Below are 23,798 nucleotides of genomic sequence, written 5' to 3'. Positions count from 1 at the left end.
CACATTAACATGAACCCAAAAATACAACCAAAACAGCCAACAAGAGTTCGGTTCATGATACCTTGCAAATAACATAATAACAATGAGAACATTTGAAAATGACAATATTCAACTTCAAAACAAAATACAAAAAAAAAGACGGAGAAACACATGCATAACATGTAGTGAAACTCACTGCCTCAATATTGTCCATAGAAGGAAAGGGTTGCACAGTAAATTTTACCTCATCCATGACAAGCATGCTACAGTCTTTCAAGACACAGATGCCCTTCTTCGCAAGGTCAAGTATCCGTCCAGGTGTTCCAACAAGTAAATGAACTGGTTGGTATAAGCGCATAATGTCATCTTTTAAGCTAGTTCCTCCAGTGGTTACCATGATTTGAATCTTCAAATGTTTCCCAAGTTCCTTGCATACTTGTGATGTTTGAAGTGCCAATTCCCGAGTAGGAACCAATATAATAACTAGTGCAAAGATCAACCATCCAGAGTCATACGACTACAGCATGAGTGGAAAACCAAACAACACATAAAAATACATGCAGTAGCTATTCAATATGCAAGGACAATGTATAAACAACAAAGACAGTGGTATGGATCTTCATGCAATGTACTTAAGTAGCCTTTGCAAGCCAACATAATACAGCAACAATCATGGAATCTCAAAGAAACTAACAAAAAAAGTTCCAACAAAAAAATGTCTTGTTAATGAAAACTTGGTGAGGGCATTATATGATAAGCTTGGGCCCCTGTTACCAATGATTCAATCTATGGTACTAGGGATGGCAGTGGTCCGGAGGAAAGCAGGGCCCCGCCCCGCCTAGCCCAGTTTGGACCGGGGATGAAGGGTATGAAACGGGGACGAAGGTTAAAATCCATCCCCGTTCGGGGATGGAGGCGGGGATGGACGTACACTTTTCCCCGCCCCGCCACGATCCCCGCCTCATCCCCGCCCCGCCACTTTTCCCCGCAATAGCCCCCGCCCCGCCCAGCCTCATCCCCGTTTGAACCGGGGATGGAGGACATGAAACAGGGATGAAGGCGGGGGTGGAGGTTCTAATCTTGAGGCGGGGCGGGGGTGGAGACCTTGTCCCCCGCCCCGCCCCACTGCCATCCCTATATGGTACCAAATGGGATATGGTGTTTCCTAAAGTCACTTGAACAAAAAGAGCCCCAAGCTTATCATATAACAACATTACCATATGTACATCAAATAACAATAGATTTTTTTTTGTTATCAATGCCATGACACAAAACTTTCCCAGAAAACAACTCTTATGAAATACAGAACATCCTTCTTGTTGTTATAATGAAAAAAGAGTAAATTATGTAAACACACTCTAGTTACGCTTAACTGACAGCTAAGTCACACAGACTCGGCTAAAAGGTCGACGCACCCGCGTCGACATGCCCCGATATGGGTGCAGACACGGGGCGGACACGGTTAACTAAGTGTCGGACTCGGTCAACTTTGACCGAGTCTATTTTTGTACATTTATTAAAATTAATTTGGACTCAGGTCAGGTCTTACTATTGTTATATATATATATATATCTCCCTATATATATATATAGCCGTATCCCCGTGTCCAAAAATTTTGAAATTGCTCCGCACCCGTGTCGCACCCGTACCCGCACCCATGTGACATAGACTTACAGGCTCTTCAATAACTGCCTAACTCCTTCCCCATTGCAATAAGACCTGCTAGAGTATACTGTGATGATGTGATCTTGTTGACCATGGTTAAAGAATAGTCTGTAGTTCATTCAACCAAATGATGGAAACACCACTTGCATTTTTTAACATTTTCTTTTAGTCTTTCTTTTTGTGAAACTTTTAAAACATGATAAGTCAGGTCCCACAAAATGATGATGTGTTCAGCATCAAGCATGATGGAACTCATTATTAATATGATGAAGCACTACCTAACCGTGGTGAAAAAGAAGAGGACAAGATTGATAGAACAGGGACATCATTGTTTCAATTAAGAAGGGGAACTTTGTAATTTAAAGTCTTCGATAGATGTTATTTTACTTAAGCAGGTATTTGATAGCGAAAAGAACGTGACTAGAAGTAAATACCTGAAAGACTAGCAGTTAACATGTAAACAGGTCAAAACTCAAGCAAGTTTATGCAATGCTTCACTTGTAAGAAGACAGAAAAAAAAAATTCAATGATTTTGCTACATCCATGAATTCATTGATTCAATCACCAAAAAAATGTTTTCAGATTCTGAATAATTCCACTAGCTATTCTCCAAATTGTTAATGGCTCCATCCATACCAAAGTTGTCATATACAAAGATATTTTCTGGCAAGATGATATTTTTGTCATTTCATTTTAACACATAAACTCAATAAAGGATGAAGAGGACAAACCTTGGATGGCATTTTTGTTTTGGTCAATCTTCTCCAGTGCAGGAATACAAAATGCTGCAGTCTTTCCTGTTCCATTTTTGGCTCTTGCGAGTATATCACTACCTGTCAAAGCTATTGGGATACTCTCTTCCTGAATTGGTGAAGGCCTTTCAAATCCTTTCTCATATATTCCCATGAGTAGCTCACGTTTGAGAAAATAGTCTTCAAACTCATTTCCTTTGGTGGCGGTCACATCCTGACACGAAAGCAAAATATGTTTCACTTTTATTGGCAGCATTAAATGCATTCACTCCCAAGATTTCATTCAATTCCCAATTCCCATACAGATTCTATGAATGTGCACATTTGTGTATCATTGAACAACACATCTTTTTCCTTGTCCGAAATGAAAAATGATATGCATCCAAAATATAGGGGAAGACATAGATAGAATCATAAGTTTCAATTGCAACAAGTTAAAAGACTACTTCCAATCCTTTTTCCCTTATTTTTGTTTCTGAAAACAGGAATCAAGTGCACCAAAAATGACCAGAGTAATTAACTTATTTCTGCTTGTCAAAAAACAAAGAACATTTTTATCAAAAAGCAATGAACAGAAAAGAGTTCAATATGATAGCTGAATTAGTAGAAGTTGCACTCATATGCCCCTGCCATTTAAGATGCACTTTTGTTTACTTGCCTTTTGAGATGTCATATACGAGGACATGCAAATAGAATAAATGCAAGTTCATAGAGTAGAAGTCACATTCTCACACAACCCTCCCATTCAAGATGCAGTTTGCTTGCCAGCTTTTTGAGACGTCATATTGAAAAGGGGCATACTAACAGAGCAAGTGCAAGTGATAGAGTCTGAAGTTGTATTCTCACACAACTTTTCCTATTTAAGATGCATATTCACTTAATTGCTTTTTGAGATGTCATATTGAAATAAGGACATGCAAAAAGAGTAAATGCAAGTTGATAGAATGTTGATGAAAAGATGTGCTTGTTTACAGAGTCTATATTCAACTTCGCACAAAGATATTAGATGTTTCAATTCATGAAAAGAGCAAGTCCTTGTCATTTTTTATTAACAATTGGAGCATTGTCATAAATTTAAGGAGAAAGGGTTGGAAGGGAGCAATTTTTATCTATGAGGCAAAGGATCAAACTAGTTAGAAATGATGAACAAAAGTATAGGTATAAATTATCTGAACCGGCAGTACACTTGAAAAGACACTTGAAAGTTATTTCTAGATACACAAAAAGATTTATATTTGTTAAGCTATTTAATTTCTCATGCAAATAACCTCATAAATTATAGAGTTGCTGCAGGTGATATTGACACCCCTCTCTCTCATGCATATTACTCAGGGATCAGGTAATTTCCTTTTTCCATTGCTTGGATGGAATGAGTTTTGTTGAGAAGCCACAACAACGACTTAAGAGGCATTCTAAGTTCTCAACCCATTATCCCTTTGCTGTTCAACATAGTCAGTGTAAGGGTTCAATGTTCGAGTGGAAGGCACTGAATGGGGATTCATGCCGGCATTATCTTGCCAGTATAACAGCAATAGCTCACATACAGTTAGTAGATGACATGATGTTGATGGGAGTGAGGGATCCAATCCAAATGTGGTGCTGGTGATTAAGGCTTTTGCATTACCATTTCGACTTAAGGTAAACGAGAGGCAATATGGCCAGTACATTTCAATGCAAATAAGCACATCAATGCTGTGGCATCTTTAGTTGCCTTATTGGGGGCCTACCCATGAATTATTTAGGCAAGACACTTCACTTGGAATCTCAAGAGAGGTGCATTGGGCAGCCATAGAAGATTCGGTTTCTAGGACAATCTTGGATTGTGAAGTATCTAACCACAATTGGCAGTGATTCTAATCAAACACATCTGGTCAAGCATATATCCCAGACACAAGGAGAGATTGGTGAAGATGCTCTCTACAAACTCATGGAATATATATATATATATTATAAAATATTTGGTGTTATTGAAGGCACAGACCTATTGAGTATAAATCACCTTTTAATGTGCAAAACTCATCGATTTGATTTGGTTTTTGAACCAAATTTTGAGGCCAAGTTTTTTTTTTTAATTATATTGTTTTTTCCAAATTTTTATCTTTAATAAATTTGGCACTTTTTTTAAAAAGCAAAATCTGAAAACAGACAGTTTTCTGTAGCAATATTTATCGCAATAATAGCACAATATTATCGCGAGATATATAATTTGCCGATATATTGAAAACATCGCGATATATTCCCTATATTATCGGCTACCTTGAAATAGCCGATAATATCACGATATTTTCAATATATCAGCGATATAGGTGACTTTGATATATATATATATATATATATATATATATATATATATATATAAGATGAGTTTTGTAGGTTTTGATCCAATTACGCTTTGTATCTATAGACACTTTAAGAAAGTGATATTTTTGGTAAAAGAGGGGGAGGGAAGGGACGATATTTTGAATAAACGAAGGGGCAAAACAATTTTTTCTAGGAAAAGGGTTGATGATAACTTGACTGAAATAAAAGGAAGGGTGGAGGGGAAAAAACCAAACCCTAATCTCGTCCAACCCTCTCTTCTCCCCCCCCCCTTTCTAGAGCTGCACTTTCTTCTTCCTGGATGGGTTGGAGTCAAAGGGAGATTAAAGTCAAGGGTGAGACCAAATCAGTCATGACCAAGTCAACACTCAAAAAAACCTTAAAAAAATAGATTTTGGGCATCAGATTTGAGACAAGTCTCACTAGATCATACCCATAACCGGGTCAACATGGTATTTTGAGTCCCTGGACGTACCAATGTTACATAGAAGGAAAAAATAGGCATAACAATGGGAATGGACTTGAGAATCAACTTTTGCACGAACAAGTGAACCGGTTCACAATCTTTAAGTAGCAATTATACAGTCAAATTTCTTACTTGCAAGGGATAAGGAGGCATTAGTTGTTGATTGTTATGAAAGAATGATGTATGGGACATTACTTTGATTAAAGAGAAAGAACCTCTGAGATGAGAAAATTGGAAGCCTTAATGAAGATGCTGGCTGATATGATCATTTCAGAAAAGAAAGATGTTTTCTGAATGTGTAAGGAAGGGTTTTCAAAACGAGCAATTGCTACCTATCTCTCATTGAGCACAGGTTTTTAAATTTTCTTCAGAATTCCAATCTGGGAATAGATCCATCACCCAAGAGGTGTTATGCTTTCCAACACTTGATTGGATTTTAATTTAGCCAAATTTCAATAGTAGAAGCCTTCAATCGGCAAGTTAGTGCTAACTTTGCTGTAAAGCAGAGAAGAATTCAATATATACATTTTTTTTGCCTACTCTTCAAGAATCAGCACCAATTGACTTGGCCAGATTCAAGCATTTTGTCTGATTGCATCACAGAGATGATGAAGATATTTTTGGCAACCTAGACTCTATGTAACATGAGTATTTCTACCAAGCCACAGTCCCGGTGTTGTGCTCATGTTGTACCCATACTGGTACTTGGCACTCTTGGGTATGGGTCTTCTAAGTTTTGAACTTAACCCATTTTATCCATATTATGTTCCAATGCATGTGCACTCAACAGTCAACATTAAAAGTGTCCATTAATTGTATTTGTGTTCATCATTATTTGCTAGTTAACTACATACCTTTGGCACGGTTTAAACCTATGTCACATGGGTGCGGGTGCGGGTGCGGGTGCGGGTGCGGGTGCGGGTACGGGTATGGGTACGAGTGCGAGTGCGAGTGCCAGTGCGAGTGCGACACGGGTGCAGAGCAATTTCAAAAATTTTGGACACGGGGACACGGCTATATGTATTTAAAATATATATATGTATAACAATAATAAGATCCGACCCCGATATCATCTTGAATCCGGGTTGGGTCCGGATCTGGACCTGACCAAAGTCCAAATTAATTTTAATAAATGGACAAAAATAGACTCGGTCAAAGTTGACCGAATCCAAAATGCAGACGGACTCGGCCCCAATGCATTGACCGAGTCTGACACTTAGTTGACCGTGTCCGCCCCGTGTCCGAAGCCGCACACCCGTGTCCGCACCCGTGTCGACGCAGGTACGTCGACCTTTTAGCCGAGTCCGTGTGACTTAGGTTTAAACATTTAGCCCATAATCAACAATATAACTTCATATCTAGTGCATCTAGTAAGATGTAGCATAGTTGTGCATTTTGGAACATGTTTATATGCTTTACACATACATGCACACACACAAATACCCATCTTTTCAAAATTTTCCGAGTCACACCATTAGTCCATTACCCATGTTGTATCCCCTATCCACACCTGAACCTATGTGACATGCCCAGCTATGTCACATGGGTGCGGGTGCGGGGATTCGGCACTTTCCAAAAAACCCGGGTGCGGCAGGGGCAAAAATGTAAAAAATAATATATATATATATATATATATATATATATATATATATATATATATATATAAGGGGGGTCCGGGGGGTCCCCCGGCGCGGGTCCCGGGGGGGCGCCCCTTGCGGGGGGTTATAGGGGGGCAGAGCCCCCTCAAGATTTTTTTAAAATTCCGCAGCCCATTTCATAGGGCAATTTTTTTTTAAAAAAATCCCAAAAAATGGACCGAAATGACCCTGGGTGCGGTCAACGCACCCAGGGTCGGGTTGACCGTACCCGGTGCTGCACCCGCACCCGCGTCGACGCGGGTGCGGCACCCTGTTAGCCGAATCCCTGTTAAAGGTAAAAGGTGGGTCATGATTTGGCAATGCCGCAATGGTGAAGTTTTTGGCTTGTATAGTTGGACAGAAACAGAATCTTGAGAATCAGTTTGGTGTTCTGCATGCTATTGCTTCAAGGATTCAAATCTCTTTAATTCTAATTGCTCGTGAGGCATGGAGGGACTCGAACTGAAAATGGATATGATCATCTAGAAATGGATCTCAACAAAATAATGTAGAATCCTTGTTTCCCCTGCAGATTTGATTCAACTAGAATTTTGTTCTGTTGCTTTTGTTGATCAATGGGGTAACCAGTTGTCATCCATTTTTCCATGTACCACTTTTTTTTCATCAGTAGTTTCATTTTCCATTGAAAAAGCTATATATCATGGTCACCAATATCACTCTCAGAATAATATTGATGAGGCTTTTCTCTTGGGAGCATTTAAAACAAGTGTCTTTTGAAAATTTAGGAGATTCAAAAAAAATAACGAAAAATGAAGATTGCAATACTCAAGATGCTGATATCTTACAAAATATCGCAAAATTTTAAAATTAAAAATTTCAGAAAATGAATATCTTGGAAATATTACAAATTTGTGACACATAATAAAGTGACAATATTCCCCCTTAAAGATTTTCTCAAAATATTCACTGTCATTGTTTCTGATTTTGTCAGAGAACTGCCAAAATCAATTTATCATGAGATTTGATGTGTGTGTTTATATACATACACAGATACATATACATACAATATATATATATATATATATATACAAACACATGCAATATATCTATCTATATATGTATATGTATATATATATATATAGAGAGAGAGAGAGAGACTTATCATGCATGTACTTTTATTAATTGTAGGATATTTTCAGATCTGTTATTTAAAGATGCACCCAAAAGATTTGACAATTAATGAGAGAATTAAAATATGGTAAAGTAAAAAGTAAAAGAAGGCAACAAGTAATTGTATATGGTTAGAAAATTTATATTTGCTTCTATAACAAATGCATCATAAGTTATGATGGTTTGGCACATGGATGCACAAATACATATATGTACACATATATTTATCACCTATATCAGTCTCACAATTATCTCCATGAGGGTTTTCCTTTGGAGAGTTTTAAAATAATCTGATTTTCTCAGGGAAATATCAGGAAACCCATGTCACATGGGTGCGGGTACGGGTACATAGGGTACGACACTGCAATTTCAAAAATTGTGGGTACGGGGACACAGCTATATATATATATAATTTGTTTGGACTTTGGATCGGGTTGGACTCAATCTATCTTGTATATATATTATATATATTTTCAGGAGATTGCGGGGTGTGGATGATATTTTGGGGAGATTGGGAGTGTGGATGATTTTTTTTTTAAAGAAAGGAGGGGGTAGTTTGCTATTTTTTTATAAAATAAAAGGTGTGTTCTTTTTCTTTCTCTCTCTCCCGCACAACGACAAAAGAAAGAAGAAGATGAAGAAGCCAAGTACGCCTCCCCCTTCCTCCTCCTCCGTTTATTCTTCTCTCACTCTCCCAGAGGGGGGAAATGAGAGGGAAAACCAGAGGGGGGGGGGGGGGGGGGGGAGATGAGAGAAGAGGGAAATCGAGAGAGGGGCATGGTGGGGTGGGGGTATCATGGTGAGGGCGGGGCCATAAAAACCCTAAAAAAAGTTTGGGTCAGGTATGGGTTGGATCCGACCCAGATCAGTGTGAGACCCGGCCCAGGGCGTACCCGCACTGAGTCTGGTACAAGTACCCGTATCTTGCCGTGTTGACATGGGTGCAGCACCCCAAATGGCATTTCTATGTTACATAGCAGGAAACCTTTTAAAATAGATAGTAAATGTTTAAACCAAGGTTGTCAAACTAGGAAGTGGAAGTAGGAAACGATACGAGAAGCGAAAGCGAGGCATTTTAAAATTTATACGAAGCGGGAAGCAAGTATCAATTTAAAAGCGAAATATGAATAAAAAATGAAGCAATATGGTGATTGAATAGGAATCGAACAAGAAACAAATAAAAGAGTTAAATTTTTGTTAAAATCTAACAATGATGGTTACCGATTTAAAGAAAGTACATGGAAAGTGAGTGAAAGCGTGAGAGAAAATACATGAAAAACAAGAAAAGAAACGTGAGAAAAGCATATAGGAAGCATAGACCATGTGTGTGGGAAGCATAGAAGAAGCGTGGGGTAATCAAGATTCCCATGAAGTTTCGGAGGCGAGGAGTATCGTGCTTCCAAAGCGAGTTTCCGGGAAGCGAGCTTCCCACCTACCTAAGAAGCTTCCGGTAACTCTGGTTCAAACATTAAAAGAACATTGCCATGATAAATTTATTTCGTGGTTGTTTTCAATTTGTCAAAAGAAAAAAGAATGATTACATTGAACTATAGGCACCATATGCATTGTTTGCAAAGCAAATAATAATTTTCTCAAATTCAAACAGAACCAACCAACAAAGAGAACCCACTTTTAGAAAAACAGTCCCTCTTATTATCTAGATTTCATGAATAACCAATTTCTCACTAGCACTCCATAGACTGTCAAATATGCAACAGCATTAGTAAAAAACACATACAAAGAATACATAAAGTCCTATTAATCAGGGAACATTACATTTCATGCACTAAAGATGTTTTATTGTTGTAATGATGATGTGGTTACACATGAGCGGATTTCAAATAACAATATCAGCTGCATATAATAGCTGAAAATGTCACCTCCGTCTTGTAGCGGGTATCAATAGGCGGAATTTTCAGTTGGGCTTTCCAATCCTGTGAACTAGAATAAGAAAACAAAGAGAAAAACAATAAGTTGAGAAGTAACAGAAAGAACAATGGACTAAATACACTAAGCATGTTGACATCAAAGCAATAGTACAACAGTAAACTCAAATTACATGCATTTATGTGCAGAGGATAGACAGTTCATTATTGTAAATACACTATAACAAGTATTCTCACCATCTCAGTGGAAATCAATCAGATGTATATGTTTACAGAATAAATATGCAAAACCAGCAAAAATATGCTAGGCTTTTGATAACCTTTACAGGACGCAATTAATGAGATCACAATAGCTAAGCAATCGGGATATGTTATGCTTTTGAACACCTTTGCAAGACACTCAACAAGGTCCCTATGGCTAAGCAATTGGGAACCAACTAACAGAAGCCCAATCAAGCACAAAGTTCATGCAAACAGGATTTTTGCAAGAAACAAAATTCATCAATCAATTGTACAAGCTTAGAGCCCACAAGGATTCCTCACACCTGGTTGGGTGGGTCGGCATAATACGTTTAAGCTGAAAGATGTTGCTAGTTAGATACTCAAGGTCTGCATCCCTTGCCGCAAGGCCAAAGCAATAGGTTTCCTGTGGGTGAGGGAGGTGTGCTCGGTGGGTGAGGGAGGTGTGCTCAAGGTTTTACGCTGTTGGACATGGCAACACACAGCTCAGTAGGACTTCCTAGCAGTGGGTCTTTGACCATATGCTGGTTTCCCACGTAATAAACAAAGAAAAAAAATTATAGGCTTAGAGTAAACTGGAAAAATCATTATGTGATGGATGCCATTCAGTGTAACCTCTTCTCTTTTAAGAAAAGAAAAACTCAATTTCTACAGATAGATCAATTAGATCACTCTCTATAAAAAACTTAGGGGGGGCGTTTGATTGTGCAGACAGCAGCATCCCTGGGTTGCTGTTGTCCGTGCTCTACGCGCCTGACGCAAACGTCGGACATCCGAAACACTTGGAACACAACATCATGCATGTTCAACAGGACACCTTTTTGGTGTTCCACCTCTCCCCCTTGGAGCAATGGCGTCCGGAACACCTTGGACAAAAACTCGATCTGTCAAGGACACCTCTGAGCCGGCCAGCAGTGTCCAGACAGGATTGTTCTACATAGTCCTGTCCCCACAATCAAATGCTCCCTTAAGGTGTTAACTCCACAGTTGTCCTAGAGAGGCATTTCCAATAGAAAAGGTGCATATCTCATAGAGAAGCAGCAGGATTTCTACTTAGGAAAATTCCAGAGGCCATAAGCATTCTGAGGAAGTAGTCCCAAGTAGGCACACCACAAATCACTTGATCAATCATCATATGCTTCCACATAGTATCAATGTTGTCATAAAACTTGCAAATGACACAAAAACAACAAAGGCTCAGTTCCTAATTGCTCCATATTTCTTATATCTGTCCTCCAGTGTTGAAGAAATGTAACACATAGTTGAAAGAGTATAGTTTACAAAACAATATAAATCTATCACAAAACATGTTGACAACAAAAACCATCTACAATCACCTGGTAGGCTGGTAGCTATGTCACACTGCACGGTGAGATGCGGGTGAGGGTGCAACACCTGACATAGTGAGACATGGACCATGTCGGGTGTGATCAATCACACCCGGGCTTATTTTGGTCCAAAGCTGAACACAATTTCATCCTTTATTTTAAGTCTGAAAAGGAATATATATATATATATATATATGGGTTTATATTTGGTACAAACAATTGTATCTATAATCTAGTTTGAATCTCATGATGTGAGTTGTTTTGACGCACTCTAACCTCATAGATGTGTTCAGCATGCTCGATCTAGTAGGAATCAACTCTTGGATCATGTTTTTTCGATGAAGGAACATGTTTTTATGAGTCGGGAAATTGATGCCTTCATAGTTGTTGATTTTTGGATTGCCGGAAAACCTGTATACAGGTCGGATTCCGGTGATCCAAAAGTCGGTTCCCACTAAACAAAACCTGTAGATCACATCTATGGCATTAGATCTGATAAAAAACCCTAAACAAGGAGGCTCTGCCCCATTTTCAAGGTTGTTTGTGTTTGACCAACCATGGATTGGGGCTTTGTTTGGAACACACGAGAGGAAGAAACTCTTTCACTGTTAAATGAGAGCTTATTTACATCTATATGTTGACTCTCACATGAATACAAAATAAGAGCAACAATAAAAGAACAAAAGTCTAAACTAGCCCTTACAATGATATAATGTACAAAAGACTTCAATAAAAGAGGGGTAGTATAAAAACAGTAATTACATATATTACATAAGTCTCAACACTCCCCTTCAAACTTGGGATGATGCAATGAAATCATTCCGAGTTTGGAAAGAAAAGAATTGAAATGAGAGGGAGTAAGACTTTTTGTAAACACATATGCTGTCTAGTTCTTTGAGCTCACATGCTTTAAAGCAATAATTTCATTTTCATAGGCCCGCCTAGCATAATGACAATCTATTTCAATGCTTTTGGTTCGCTCATGATACTTTGGATTTATTGCAATATGAATAGCACTCATATTGTCACAATATAACTGAGTCTTGTCCACACTGGAGATTCCCAACTCTTTCAATAACCATCGTATCCAAATGATCTCAGCAGTGACCTGAGTCATAGCCCTGTATTCTGCTTCTGATGTGGATAGAGCAACTCTCTATTACTTCTTGTTTTTCCATGAAATCAAAGAGTTTCTAAGAAAAAATAAAGAAGTCAGTAGTGGAAAGTCTATCTTGAGTAGAGCCTCCAAAATCAACATCACAAAAGGCTCTTAACACTGTGTCGGATGAAGATGAGAAGAATATAACATAGTGCATTGAGTCCCTCACATAATTGATGATCCTGAGTACCACAACTAAGTGAACTGTCCTGTGAGCACTCATAAATTGACTGACTACATGAAATGCATAGGTGATATCTGGCCTTAATATGGTCAAGTATATGAGACTTCCAACTAATTTCCTGTACTACAGGATCTTATAACTCAACACCATTTGTGGCTCTCATCTTTAAGTTTGCTTCCATAGGATAATTGATTCTTTCAAAATCATTCATCAGTCTTGCCTTCACCACCAAATCTGTAGAATATTTGTATTGAGACAAGTACAATCTCCTTGGTGAGTATGCTATCTCTAGCCCAACAAAACATTTCAAATGCCCCAAGTCTTTCATCTCAAACATGATAGACAACTTCTCATTGGTCTCAACTTTTTCCATGTCATCTCCCATGAGTATCATATCATCTACATAAAGAAGCAATATGCATTTTCCATGTATAGAGGAAGACACAAACATGGTTGGGTCATGATGACTTTGCTTAAAACCAAGAAACTTCACTGCTGAACTAAACTTCTCAAACCAAGCTCGAGGTGTCTGTTTGAGTTCATATAACGGTCTGCAAAGTCTGCAAACTCTACCTTCAAGATCTAAATAACCCTGTGGTAGTTCCATATATACTTCTTCTTCCAGATCTCCATTAAAAAAGGCATTCTTGACATCTAACTGCCACAAATTTCACTCTCTTACAGCAGACACAAGCAATGTTCGAATAGTCATCATATGAGCTACAAGAGCAATCATCTGCCTTTGTTCTTATCTTATAAACCCACTTTCTCCAACAATATTATTTCCTTGTGGAGGTTTTACTAATTCTCATGCATGCATCCTCTCAAGTGCACTAATTTCTTCAGCCATAGCTTTTTGTCACTCCTCTTTTCTTTCTGCCTCTACATAAGACTCACGCTCAACATAAGAATTAATTAATGCTAAGAATACACGATGTTGAGGAGAGACAAACTCATAGGATACAAAATGAGAAGAATTGAAGTTATAGAACTTTTACGTACCTAATAGGAATTAGGTAAGGGAGACGAAAACTCTAAATTTTGTTGGCCGGATTCAACTGACAAGATAATAGGATCAGAATTGGCATCTTCGCTTCTCTCTGGTTGTTCCTCCACTTGATCTATGAAAGGAATATCAATCACATTTTCATGTCTTCTTGAGTAGGTCTATCCAAACCGACTCTCTCTAGACTGAACTTGCAACTCTTGAATCTAGGGGTGTCAATGGGTCGGGTTTGGTTTGAACCCAGGTAGAACCAAAGGTAACATTACAATTAAGCTTAATAATTTGTCTAACAGAAATAAGACTCATGGCAAGGGATGGGACATGATAAACTTGAGAAAGATTAATCTTACAAATAGGATAAGAATCAATAGTAATGAAACCTACTTTTGAGACAGACATAGAAGAACCATCAGCAATGTGAAAAATGTCACTGCAAGGCCAACTGTTGGTTAGAATAGTCTCATGGGATGTCATATGACATGAAGCCCCAGAGTCTATCAACCAACCAAGAGAATAGCCTGAGAAAACTGAAAAAGCAGTACCAAAGGAAGAGGCAAGAGTAGCAGAAGAAGGAACTATGGTTGACTGGGCAAGGAGTTGCAATTACTGAATCTACTGCTGCATTTGTTGTTGCGCTTCTTCAACAACTGAAACTAACCACTACCTAATGATTCTGGAGATCTTGCAGCTGAAAAACAAACAGACTAAGTACCAATATCTGCATGATCATCCTTGGGCTTTATGCCCTCACCATCAGAAGATGCTGCATAGATTCCTCATTTCTTTTTCTTGAGAATTGGACAATAATTTTCCATAAGACCAAAATTTCTACAATAGTGACATTGAATAGCACTTAGGTCACATCTACCTCTAATACTCAAATTACCTCTCCCTCCAACTCTACCACCACCTCTGCCACTTAGTTGCTGAGGAACTGCCATGACATTGTCACCAGATGAATAGGTTCTAAGAGACCTCATTATGGTCTCTTCTACTATCATTTCAGCTATGACTCTAGTGAGTGAGGGAAAATGAGAACGATGTAAAATATCACTCATTGTTCCATCAAACTCTGGTCTAAGCGCCATAAGAAACTCAATAACACTATAAGTTTTCTTATGCTGGTCAAGAAGTCCCAAACAAGTTTGACATGAGACACATGTCTCACACTTCACACATTTTTCATATTTTGTTTGGCCCTCCATAAGTGCAAGGGTATCCCAAATTCTTTGCATATTCGAATAGAATTCTTCAATTGACTTATTACGTTGGCGCATACTCCTCAATTCTTGAGTGAGCTGATAGCCCAATTCTCTTGCTTGTATACTTGTTTGAGGTACGCCCAAGCTTCTTTGGCCTCTTGAAACTTAGAGAGGTTCATAGATATTCTCTGGTCCACCGAATCCAGAATTCATGCCTTTACCTTTGCATTATTTATATCTCATTCCTCAATTGCTTTGTCGAAATCAGCACTAGTGGGCTTGGGTTTCACCTTCGAGCTATCCAAATACCCTCCAAGTCATTTCCCTGCTATTACCGTTATCATAAAATCAGCCCAATACACATAATTTGTCCTATCAAGCTTTACTAGGACAATTTGAATCTCTTCCTTCTCCATGCCACACACAACCCCAACTACACAATTTTAAAGAAGAGTTTCACACGTCTAAAGTCAAAGCAAAACAAACATTATATCCACGTGCTAGTCAAGTTATTTCAACCCAAAAAAAAAACACAAATTTGATCCCACAAACAAGGCACACCACCATGCAGCAAGCTCCCAACGTGCCAACCAAAATAATCAAACTCAAGAATGTGCAAATCTGATCACACAAACAAGGCACACCACTATGCAGCCAAATAAGAGATTTCGTATTTCAAAACCCAACTCCCAAGCCTGAAACACGTTACAGCTAGAGAGAAACCACCCAAAATAACATCAAAACTCAACAAAAGTCACAAAATATGCACCCACACTGATTCCAATCTCTCTCTAGGGTAAAAAAGACCGGATCAGGTGCAAACCCAAGCAACAAAACCCCTTGATAAAAACAGAATCAACGATTTTCTCAAATCTGGACATTGTTCATCGTGGTATCCAGAAAATCAGAACAAATCCAAAACTCAACCAAAAAGCACTAGTTTTGGTTCATACATCTTAAAAAATTATAAGCTAGTAAATGACTAAGTTGCAGCCCTCAAACCTCAACAGGCCGTAGGCTCAAGCCGTCAAGGGTGACATCAGCAGGGTTTCAAACATGCTCTTCTTCCTCACTCCAGCACACTCAACACGACCTTCCTTTTAACTTGCATCCATTAGCTCTAATACCATGAATTGGGGCTTTGTTTGGAACACACGAGAAGAAGAAACTCTTTCACTGTTAAATGAAAGCTTATTTACATCTATATGTCGACTCTCACATGAATACAAAATAAGGGCAACAATAAAAGAACAAAAGTCTAAACTACCCCTTAGAATGATATAATGTACAAAAGACTTCAATAAAAGAGGGGTAGTATAAAAACAGTAATTACTGTTAATATATATATATATATATATTATATAATAGTCAACTTGGTTGACTAAGTCAACCAAAGTTGACTTCATATAACCGTTGGAGAGGGTCCAATATATTTCTAGTCGTTGGATCCTCTCCAATGGCTAGAAGGGTTCAACCCTTCTCCTTTTCTCTCCCCTATTAATAGGGGTGTGTGTGCATTGTAAAGTGAGAGAGCGATAGATAGATTTCTAGGTTTTGAGTGTTGTAGTGAGACTCTTTTGTAATTGTATATTTCTTTTGTATTATTCAAATTTCATAATTAATTGTTTATTTTTAAGTCTTGCATTTTATGGGTATTTCCATTGTGAATGAGTGTTTAACTACATTGTATTCTTGGCTCATGGGACGTATTTTAGAGTGCATTGGGATTTGTATCATTTCGTGACATGGTATCAGAGGAAGGCTTGAGATCTTGAGAAAGATTTGTAGATGGTATGGATTTAAGAATTTTGTATTACGGTATGTATCTTTGGCTTTTCTATTTTCATATGTATGGTAAGTGCTTGCAAAAGGGTTACGATAAAATTAAATGTTTTTGAAATGTAATGTGTAGTGAAAGATTATATTTTGCAAAATATGTGGTTTCTTAAAATCTTATGTGTTTCATGTTTTTGCAAAATACTAAATTTCATTTTTGAATGTCTCTTAGCGCATGTGTGGATTATCTTTTGGATTTCTTTTTTTTTTTGTGATGTGATCAAGCATAAAGATTAAAAAGATATATTGTGATCATTTTTTTTAATATAGACGTGTTTTCTATGTTCTCAAAAGGTTTTTCTATTATCATGTGAATGTGTTATTTCATGTATGTTTGAGTGGCATGGATCTATTAAGACTATTTTCAAATGACTTGTGTTGGATTAAGGCATCTTTAGGTATATACCTCAAATAGTCTTTATTGAATAGCATAAGCATGACTTGTTATCATATACTCAAATATTTTTTTGTGCTTATCTTAGTGGTTTCTTTCTTGAGTATTGATCTTTTATATCATTCATCTTGGATATTGTATTTTCATTGCATTGTGAGAAAAATCTCTTGTTTAATGCGATCATATGTGGGTTTATAGTTATATATGTCATTAAAATCTCTATGGCTCTTAGAGAACATTTTGTCAATAATGTCAACATTTTTATGTTTTTGCATAGCTCTTAGTTGGCTCCTAGTGGTTTTGAATTTGTGTGATTGTGCACTTAACTCTTTTGGAATCTCTATATGTTGCCTTCGATTGCCTCATAATAGATTTAGATCTAAAAATTATGTGTTATTATTGTCTATTTAGTGAGATTTATTGGATCTGTTGTATGAGATGTGCTTTAATTCACTTCTTTCTTGAGTAATGGACTTATGATCCTTTTAAAGAAGCATCGTATTTGCAAAATTATTTACTTATTCAAATTTGTAAAAAAATTATAATAAGACATCCTATTTTGCATTGCATGTGATTGCAGCAATTGACATATTATTTGTGTATCTAATTGCATTAATTCTTATGATAAGGTTTTTATCTAACTTTACTAGATTTGATTTGAAATTTGTTTTTATTTGATATGAACCCTATTTGGAAATTGATTTCCGTGAGTATTTATTGCCTTCTTATGGCATTGATTTTGTCCATCACATTGTATATATGACGCATCATCTCTCTTGGCTTTGTTGTTGGGTCAGGGTTAGCCGTTGAAGTAAGTTATGTGTGCACCTCAAATCATCTTATCAATCTGCAATTTCAAAGTTTTTGTGTCGTGTTGACACCAGTCTTGAATCTGATTGATAGTTGATTGGCCTCTGAATTCATATACGCTTTTGTTGAATCAGAGATGTTGGGGTGAGTTGTGTGCCCCTCGTTTTATGTCAGTTTAGATTGTCAACTTATGGTTTGGCTCTAACTGACAATTGTTTGATCTCTAGAACTGAGTGTGTTGTATCACTCATTTGTTGTATGGCCATTATTTTTATGGATGCTTATAACTCTGTTTATATGTGATGGCTATGAATTTTTTAAAACATGGTGTTTCGAAAGATGATTAAAATTAATATTCTTATTGATAACATTAATGTATTTTCATTACAAGTTTCTTACCTCGAGTGTGTTTTCCTCTTCTTATGTCTCTTATCTAAGTGTTATTATATGTAGACAAGAGATGTTTATTCACACCTTCGTGTGTGATTTTAGCTCATTGTTGACATTATACTCTGGATATAGTCGGTGATACCCTTGATTTTTTAGTGTCATTATATGTAGATAAGAGATGTTTATTCACAAATTCATATGTGATTTTAGCCCATTGTTGGCATTATACTCTTGATCTAATCGTTGATACACTTGATTTATTAGTACCATTATATATAGACAAGAGATGTTTATTCACACCTTCGTGTGTGATTTTAGCCCTTCGTTGGCATTATGCTCTTGTTCTAGTCGCTGATATATTTGATGTTTGAGGTTTAGAGGCCTAGGAGGTGATTGCTTGTGGTGGTCAAACTAGTGTTTTTTAATTTGCAAAATTCATTCATTATGATGTATGAGATTTTTAAAATCTCTTCGTAATTTTTCTAAACTCATTTGCTCTTTTATGAGAAATGGTTGTTGAAATTTTTTCATGCATTTTGCATTATATATGCTTTAGTTGCATGAGTTATTCCATGATTAATTGTTTTGCATAATTTGCATAAGGTTATGTTTTTCAAAGCATTATTCAATAAACAAATATATATTCTTTTTTACTTGTGTTGCCCTTTGTTGGCTCTTTGTATTGTCCCATAGTGGATTTGTGCTTATGCACTTTTTTTGTTTGTATTGTGTCTTCGTGTCGTCCATGCTTAGACTTGTATTTGCTTTTGCACTTTGTTTTTATAATTCTGCATATTTCATTACATGCTTTTCTAATCATTTCATTAGTGAAATTTCTTATGTATATGTCCATAGTGGTTATTGTGTGTATCTGGTTGCCCTTGAGATTATTCTCACTTCGCATTCCTTTTTTGGTAAATTGGTGCTTGTGCATTCCTATTGTATTTGTGTGGATCTTCGTTGGGATCCCTTTTTGTACTTTTGCTTGTTTCTAAGCATCTGCCCTTGAGAGTTTGTTTATTGTTATCACTAACAATTAGTCCATAAGTGACTTGTTTAGTTGCATGACTGATATTGCTTCCAAAAATGCAATTGATTTTTGTGTATTTGACTTCTCATCAGTGTTGTGAAAAGCGTTGAGGCATAGCGAGGCACTCCACCAAAAACCGAGGCGAGGCGTAACCTCAAATTTTTTTTGAAAACCTTAAAAAAATTATAAAAAAATATCTAAAAATATAAATAAATAAAGAAATACTTTATTGATGAAATAACAACCAATAAGAAATAGAAAATCTCAAATAAGTACTAAAAATATGAGATTAACATATAAAAGTAACTAAAAACTGATTTCATAACTCGAAAATATATGAGATTAACCAACAAAAGTTAAAATATACTAAGAAACTGATTACATAACTGAAATAACTGGAAAATATATGAGATTAACTTACAAAGGTTAAAATATATGAGATTATTCTAAAAATGTGAGATTAACATATAAAAGTAACTAAAAAACTGATTACATAACTGGAAAATATATGAGATTTAACCAACAAAAGTTAAAACATACTAAGAAGCTGATTACATAACTGAAATAACTGGAAAATATATGAGATTAACCTACAAAAGTTCAAATATATGAGATTATTCTAAAAAATATGAGATTAACATATAAAAGTCACTAAAAAACTGATTACATAAGTGGAAAATATATGAGATTAACCAATAAAAGTTAAAATATACTAAGAAACTGATTACATAAGTGAAAAATATATGAGATTAGCCAACAAAAGTTAAAGTATACTAAGAAACTGATTACATAACTGAAATAACTAGAAAATATATGAGATTATCAACCTACAAAAATCTTGTTGATTATGTTTTAGAAATCTTGTTGTACAATTTTTTTTGCGCCTCAAGGTGCATTTTTTATAACACTACAATAACAACAACAACAACTACGCCTTCATCCCAAAACAATTGGGGTCGGCGATATGAACCAAAAAAGAAAATCATTCTGGGTCTTCCACATGAATCCTTCTCCTCCAATCATTTATATCCAATGCCATGTCCTCGGTGAGGTTCAAAGCATTCATATCATTTCCTATCATCTCCATCCAAGTCTTCTTAGGCCTACTCCGACCTCTTTTAACTAATATATTTTCCCATTTCTCCATCCTTCTAACTGGAGCATCATTAGGCCTTCGCCGAATATGTCCAAACCACCGTAAACGATTCTCTCTCATCTTATTTTCAATGGATGCAACGCCTATCTTCTTATGTATCTCCTCGTTTCAAATCTTATCTTTTATTGTATTTTCACACATCCATCTAAGCATACGCATCTCAGCTACACTCATTTTTTGAATATGATGTCAATTTAGCAGCCCAACATTCCGTACCATATAGTAAAGCGGGCCTAATTGTTGTCCTATAAAACTTTCTCTTTAACCGCAATGGCATTCTACGATCGCACAACACTCCAGTTGCACTTTTCTATTTCATCCACCCAACATTTATCCTATGATTTACATCTCCATCAATTTCTCCATACTTTTGAATGATAGATCCCAAATATTTGAAACAGTCATCCACTGGTATTTCTTGCTCACCAAGCTTCACTACACTCCCATCACTACTTCGTTGCTTACTAAACCGACATTTCATATATTTTGTCTTACTCTTACTCAACTTAAAATCTCTTGCTTCCAATGTCTGTCTCCATAATTCTAACTTAGCATTAACCCAAGCTCTAGACTCATCAATCAAAACAATATCATCAGCAAACAACATACACCACGACACATTTTCTTGAATTGATCTCGTAAGCTCATCCATCACTATAGCAAATAGGAAAGAGCTTAATGCAAATCCTTGATGTAACCCAACCGTTATAGGAAAATTGGTTGTCACCCCTCCATAAGTGCGGACATTGGTTACTACTTCTTCATGCATATCGTTAATTATACTAATGTACTTGAGAGAAACACCTTTCTTCATCATTGTCCACCAGAGAACATTCTTAGGTACTCTATCATATGCCTTCTCCAAATCAATAAAAACCATATGCAAATCTTTGTTCCTCTCTCTATATCTCTCAATAAGTTGTCTAAGAAGATGTATAGCTTACATAGTTGATCTTTCAGGCATAAAACCAAATTGATTATCCGATATCATGACAACCTTCCTCAACCTATACTCAATCACCCTCTCTCAAAGTTTCATAGTATGACTCATGAGTTTTATACCACGATAGTTTGTGCAATCTTGTATATCACCCTTATTCTTATATAGAGGCACAAAAGTACTCTTCCTCCACTCATTAGGCATCTTATTTGTCCGCCAAATCTTGTTAAAAAGATTTGTCAATCATTCTAAACCTTTCTCACCCAAGCATTTCCAAGCCTCGATAGGTATACCATCTGGGCCAACTGCCCTTCTTAATTTCATTTTCTTCAAAGCCTCTGCAATTTCTTTTTTTGATAACACTGTTTCTCATAATTAAATGATGAAAATCATTTCTTGTATCTTCCACTGTGTAAAAATATTTTGGGATTTAAACTCTTTTGTGGGTTATTTTGTCATGGTATTAATGATTGTTTGAAAAAATCCTATTATAAGTCTATTATGCATTAATGTGATAAATATACGTGTGTATTAAATGATGCATGTTTTCATAAATGTTTAAAGTAATTAATGAGTTATGAGCTCATCTTTGAGATATTTTGTGCATGCATTTCTCTTTTTGATAAAAAACAATTATGTTCTCTTATAAACTATATTTTTTTATTATCTATTAAGTCGAGTTTGTCAATGACTATCATGTTTGAAGTTAATGACAGTTCAAAATCAATTATTACTTTAAATTATTTTGAAAATGTTAAATAGAATTATTAAATATTTTCTACATATTGTATATTTGTGTGCTTGGCAATCCTCTCTCCATAATTTATGTAAATATAGTTATTTCATGTTAGATTGTTCTTGTTAGATCTTCTTGCAGGTTTCTTTTCAAGCATTGGTGATATTGAAGATCCTTTGTATGATTGAACACCCATTAAAGAAGCACCAAATGCATGAACTTTATGAAGACATTTTATGTAATGAGGTTCTTCCTTGTAATTTCAAACTTACAGTGAGTCATTGTGAGCTTGAGGGGGGTGTTAAGATGGATATAATCTTATATATATAATTATTATTTATATAATAAATATATATTATGTATAATAGTCAACTCGATTGACTAAGTCAACCAAAGTTGACTTTATATAACCGTTGGAGAGGGTCCAACGGTTATATTTCTAGTTGTTGGATCCTCTCCAACGGCTAGAAGGGTTCTCCCCTACTCCTTTTCTCTCATTTCCTATAAATAAGGGGTGTGTGCATTGTAAAGTGAGAGAGTGATGGGTAGATTTCTAGGTTTTGAGTGTTGTAGTGAGGCGCTTTTGTAATTTTTCATTTCTTTTGTATTATTTGAATTTCATACTTAATGAAATTGTTTATTTTTAAGTCTTATGTTCCATGGGTATTTCCATTGTAAATGAGTGTTTAACTACATTGTATTCTTGGCTCATGAGACGTATTCCGGAGTGTATTGGGATCCATACCATTTCGTGACAATTACATATATTACATAAGTCTCAACAGTTTGCACCTACAAACGACTGCAATATATATATATATATATATATATATATATATATATATATGGTCTCTCGTAACGACTGGCACAAGGCCAGATATTATATAATTTCATCCAGATCTGTTAAAATTGATGTTTGCCCACACCAATTATATATATATAGCCACAGCCCTGCTTATGTCATATCTGTGCACTTGCACCTATGTGACTTAGTCATGGAGGGGATAACAAGGTTCCACTGATCCCTTGCCTCAAAATAACACCCACCAAAATAATGTTTTCTAAAGAACAACAAATGAGGAAGCACCAACATAATAGCAAGGATATGAACATAGTAGCAAATCTCGGTGAATTTCTCATTTTCTCATGAGAAAAATGAACGCCAAAATTTTCTCATTTTAAACGCAATATTTTCAAAAATTCACCTATATTAAAAATCTCATGTTTTTTTTGTGAGTTTTTCAATAAAACGGTTAATGTTTTCCCCAGCCCGAAATATTCATTTCAAGGACTTTTAGGCATTGAGCCATTTTTCACGCTAAAGGACACAAAGGGCCCCTTTTATACATGTGAAGAGAGGACAACTCTCTCCACACCTTCAATATGGGTTTATTGACTTATTCTTAACCTATGTCACATGGGTGTGGGTGTGGGTGTGGGTGTGGGTGTGGGTGCGACACGGGTGCGGCGCAATTTTAAAAATTTTGGACACGGGGACTCGGCTATATATATATATATATATCTTGTGTGCATATATGTGGATATTGTCCTC

At 36.4% G+C, this 23,798-nt stretch overlaps 1 protein-coding gene across 2 annotated transcripts in view; it reads right to left on the bottom strand.

Moving 5' to 3' along the window:
* The window catches only part of LOC149839978 (DEAD-box ATP-dependent RNA helicase 6-like), a 32,813-nt gene that overhangs the window by 5,458 nt on the left and 3,557 nt on the right, over positions 1-23,798 (bottom strand). For both annotated transcript variants that reach the window (XM_090002951.1, XM_090002953.1), the window contains exons 2-4: positions 9,830-9,890; positions 2,376-2,610; positions 224-462 (exon numbers count right to left, since the gene is read on the bottom strand). In XM_090002951.1, coding sequence (XP_089859077.1) covers positions 224-462; positions 2,376-2,610; positions 9,830-9,890 — 535 coding nt within the window. The remainder of the gene's footprint in view (positions 1-223; positions 463-2,375; positions 2,611-9,829; positions 9,891-23,798) is intronic.

This window comes from Nuphar pumila, chromosome 4 (assembly GCF_984573655.1).
Source record: "Nuphar pumila chromosome 4, dmNupPumi1.hap1.1, whole genome shotgun sequence".
Taxonomy (NCBI): domain Eukaryota; kingdom Viridiplantae; phylum Streptophyta; class Magnoliopsida; order Nymphaeales; family Nymphaeaceae; genus Nuphar; species Nuphar pumila.
This window is presented reverse-complemented; position numbering and strand designations above follow the sequence as displayed.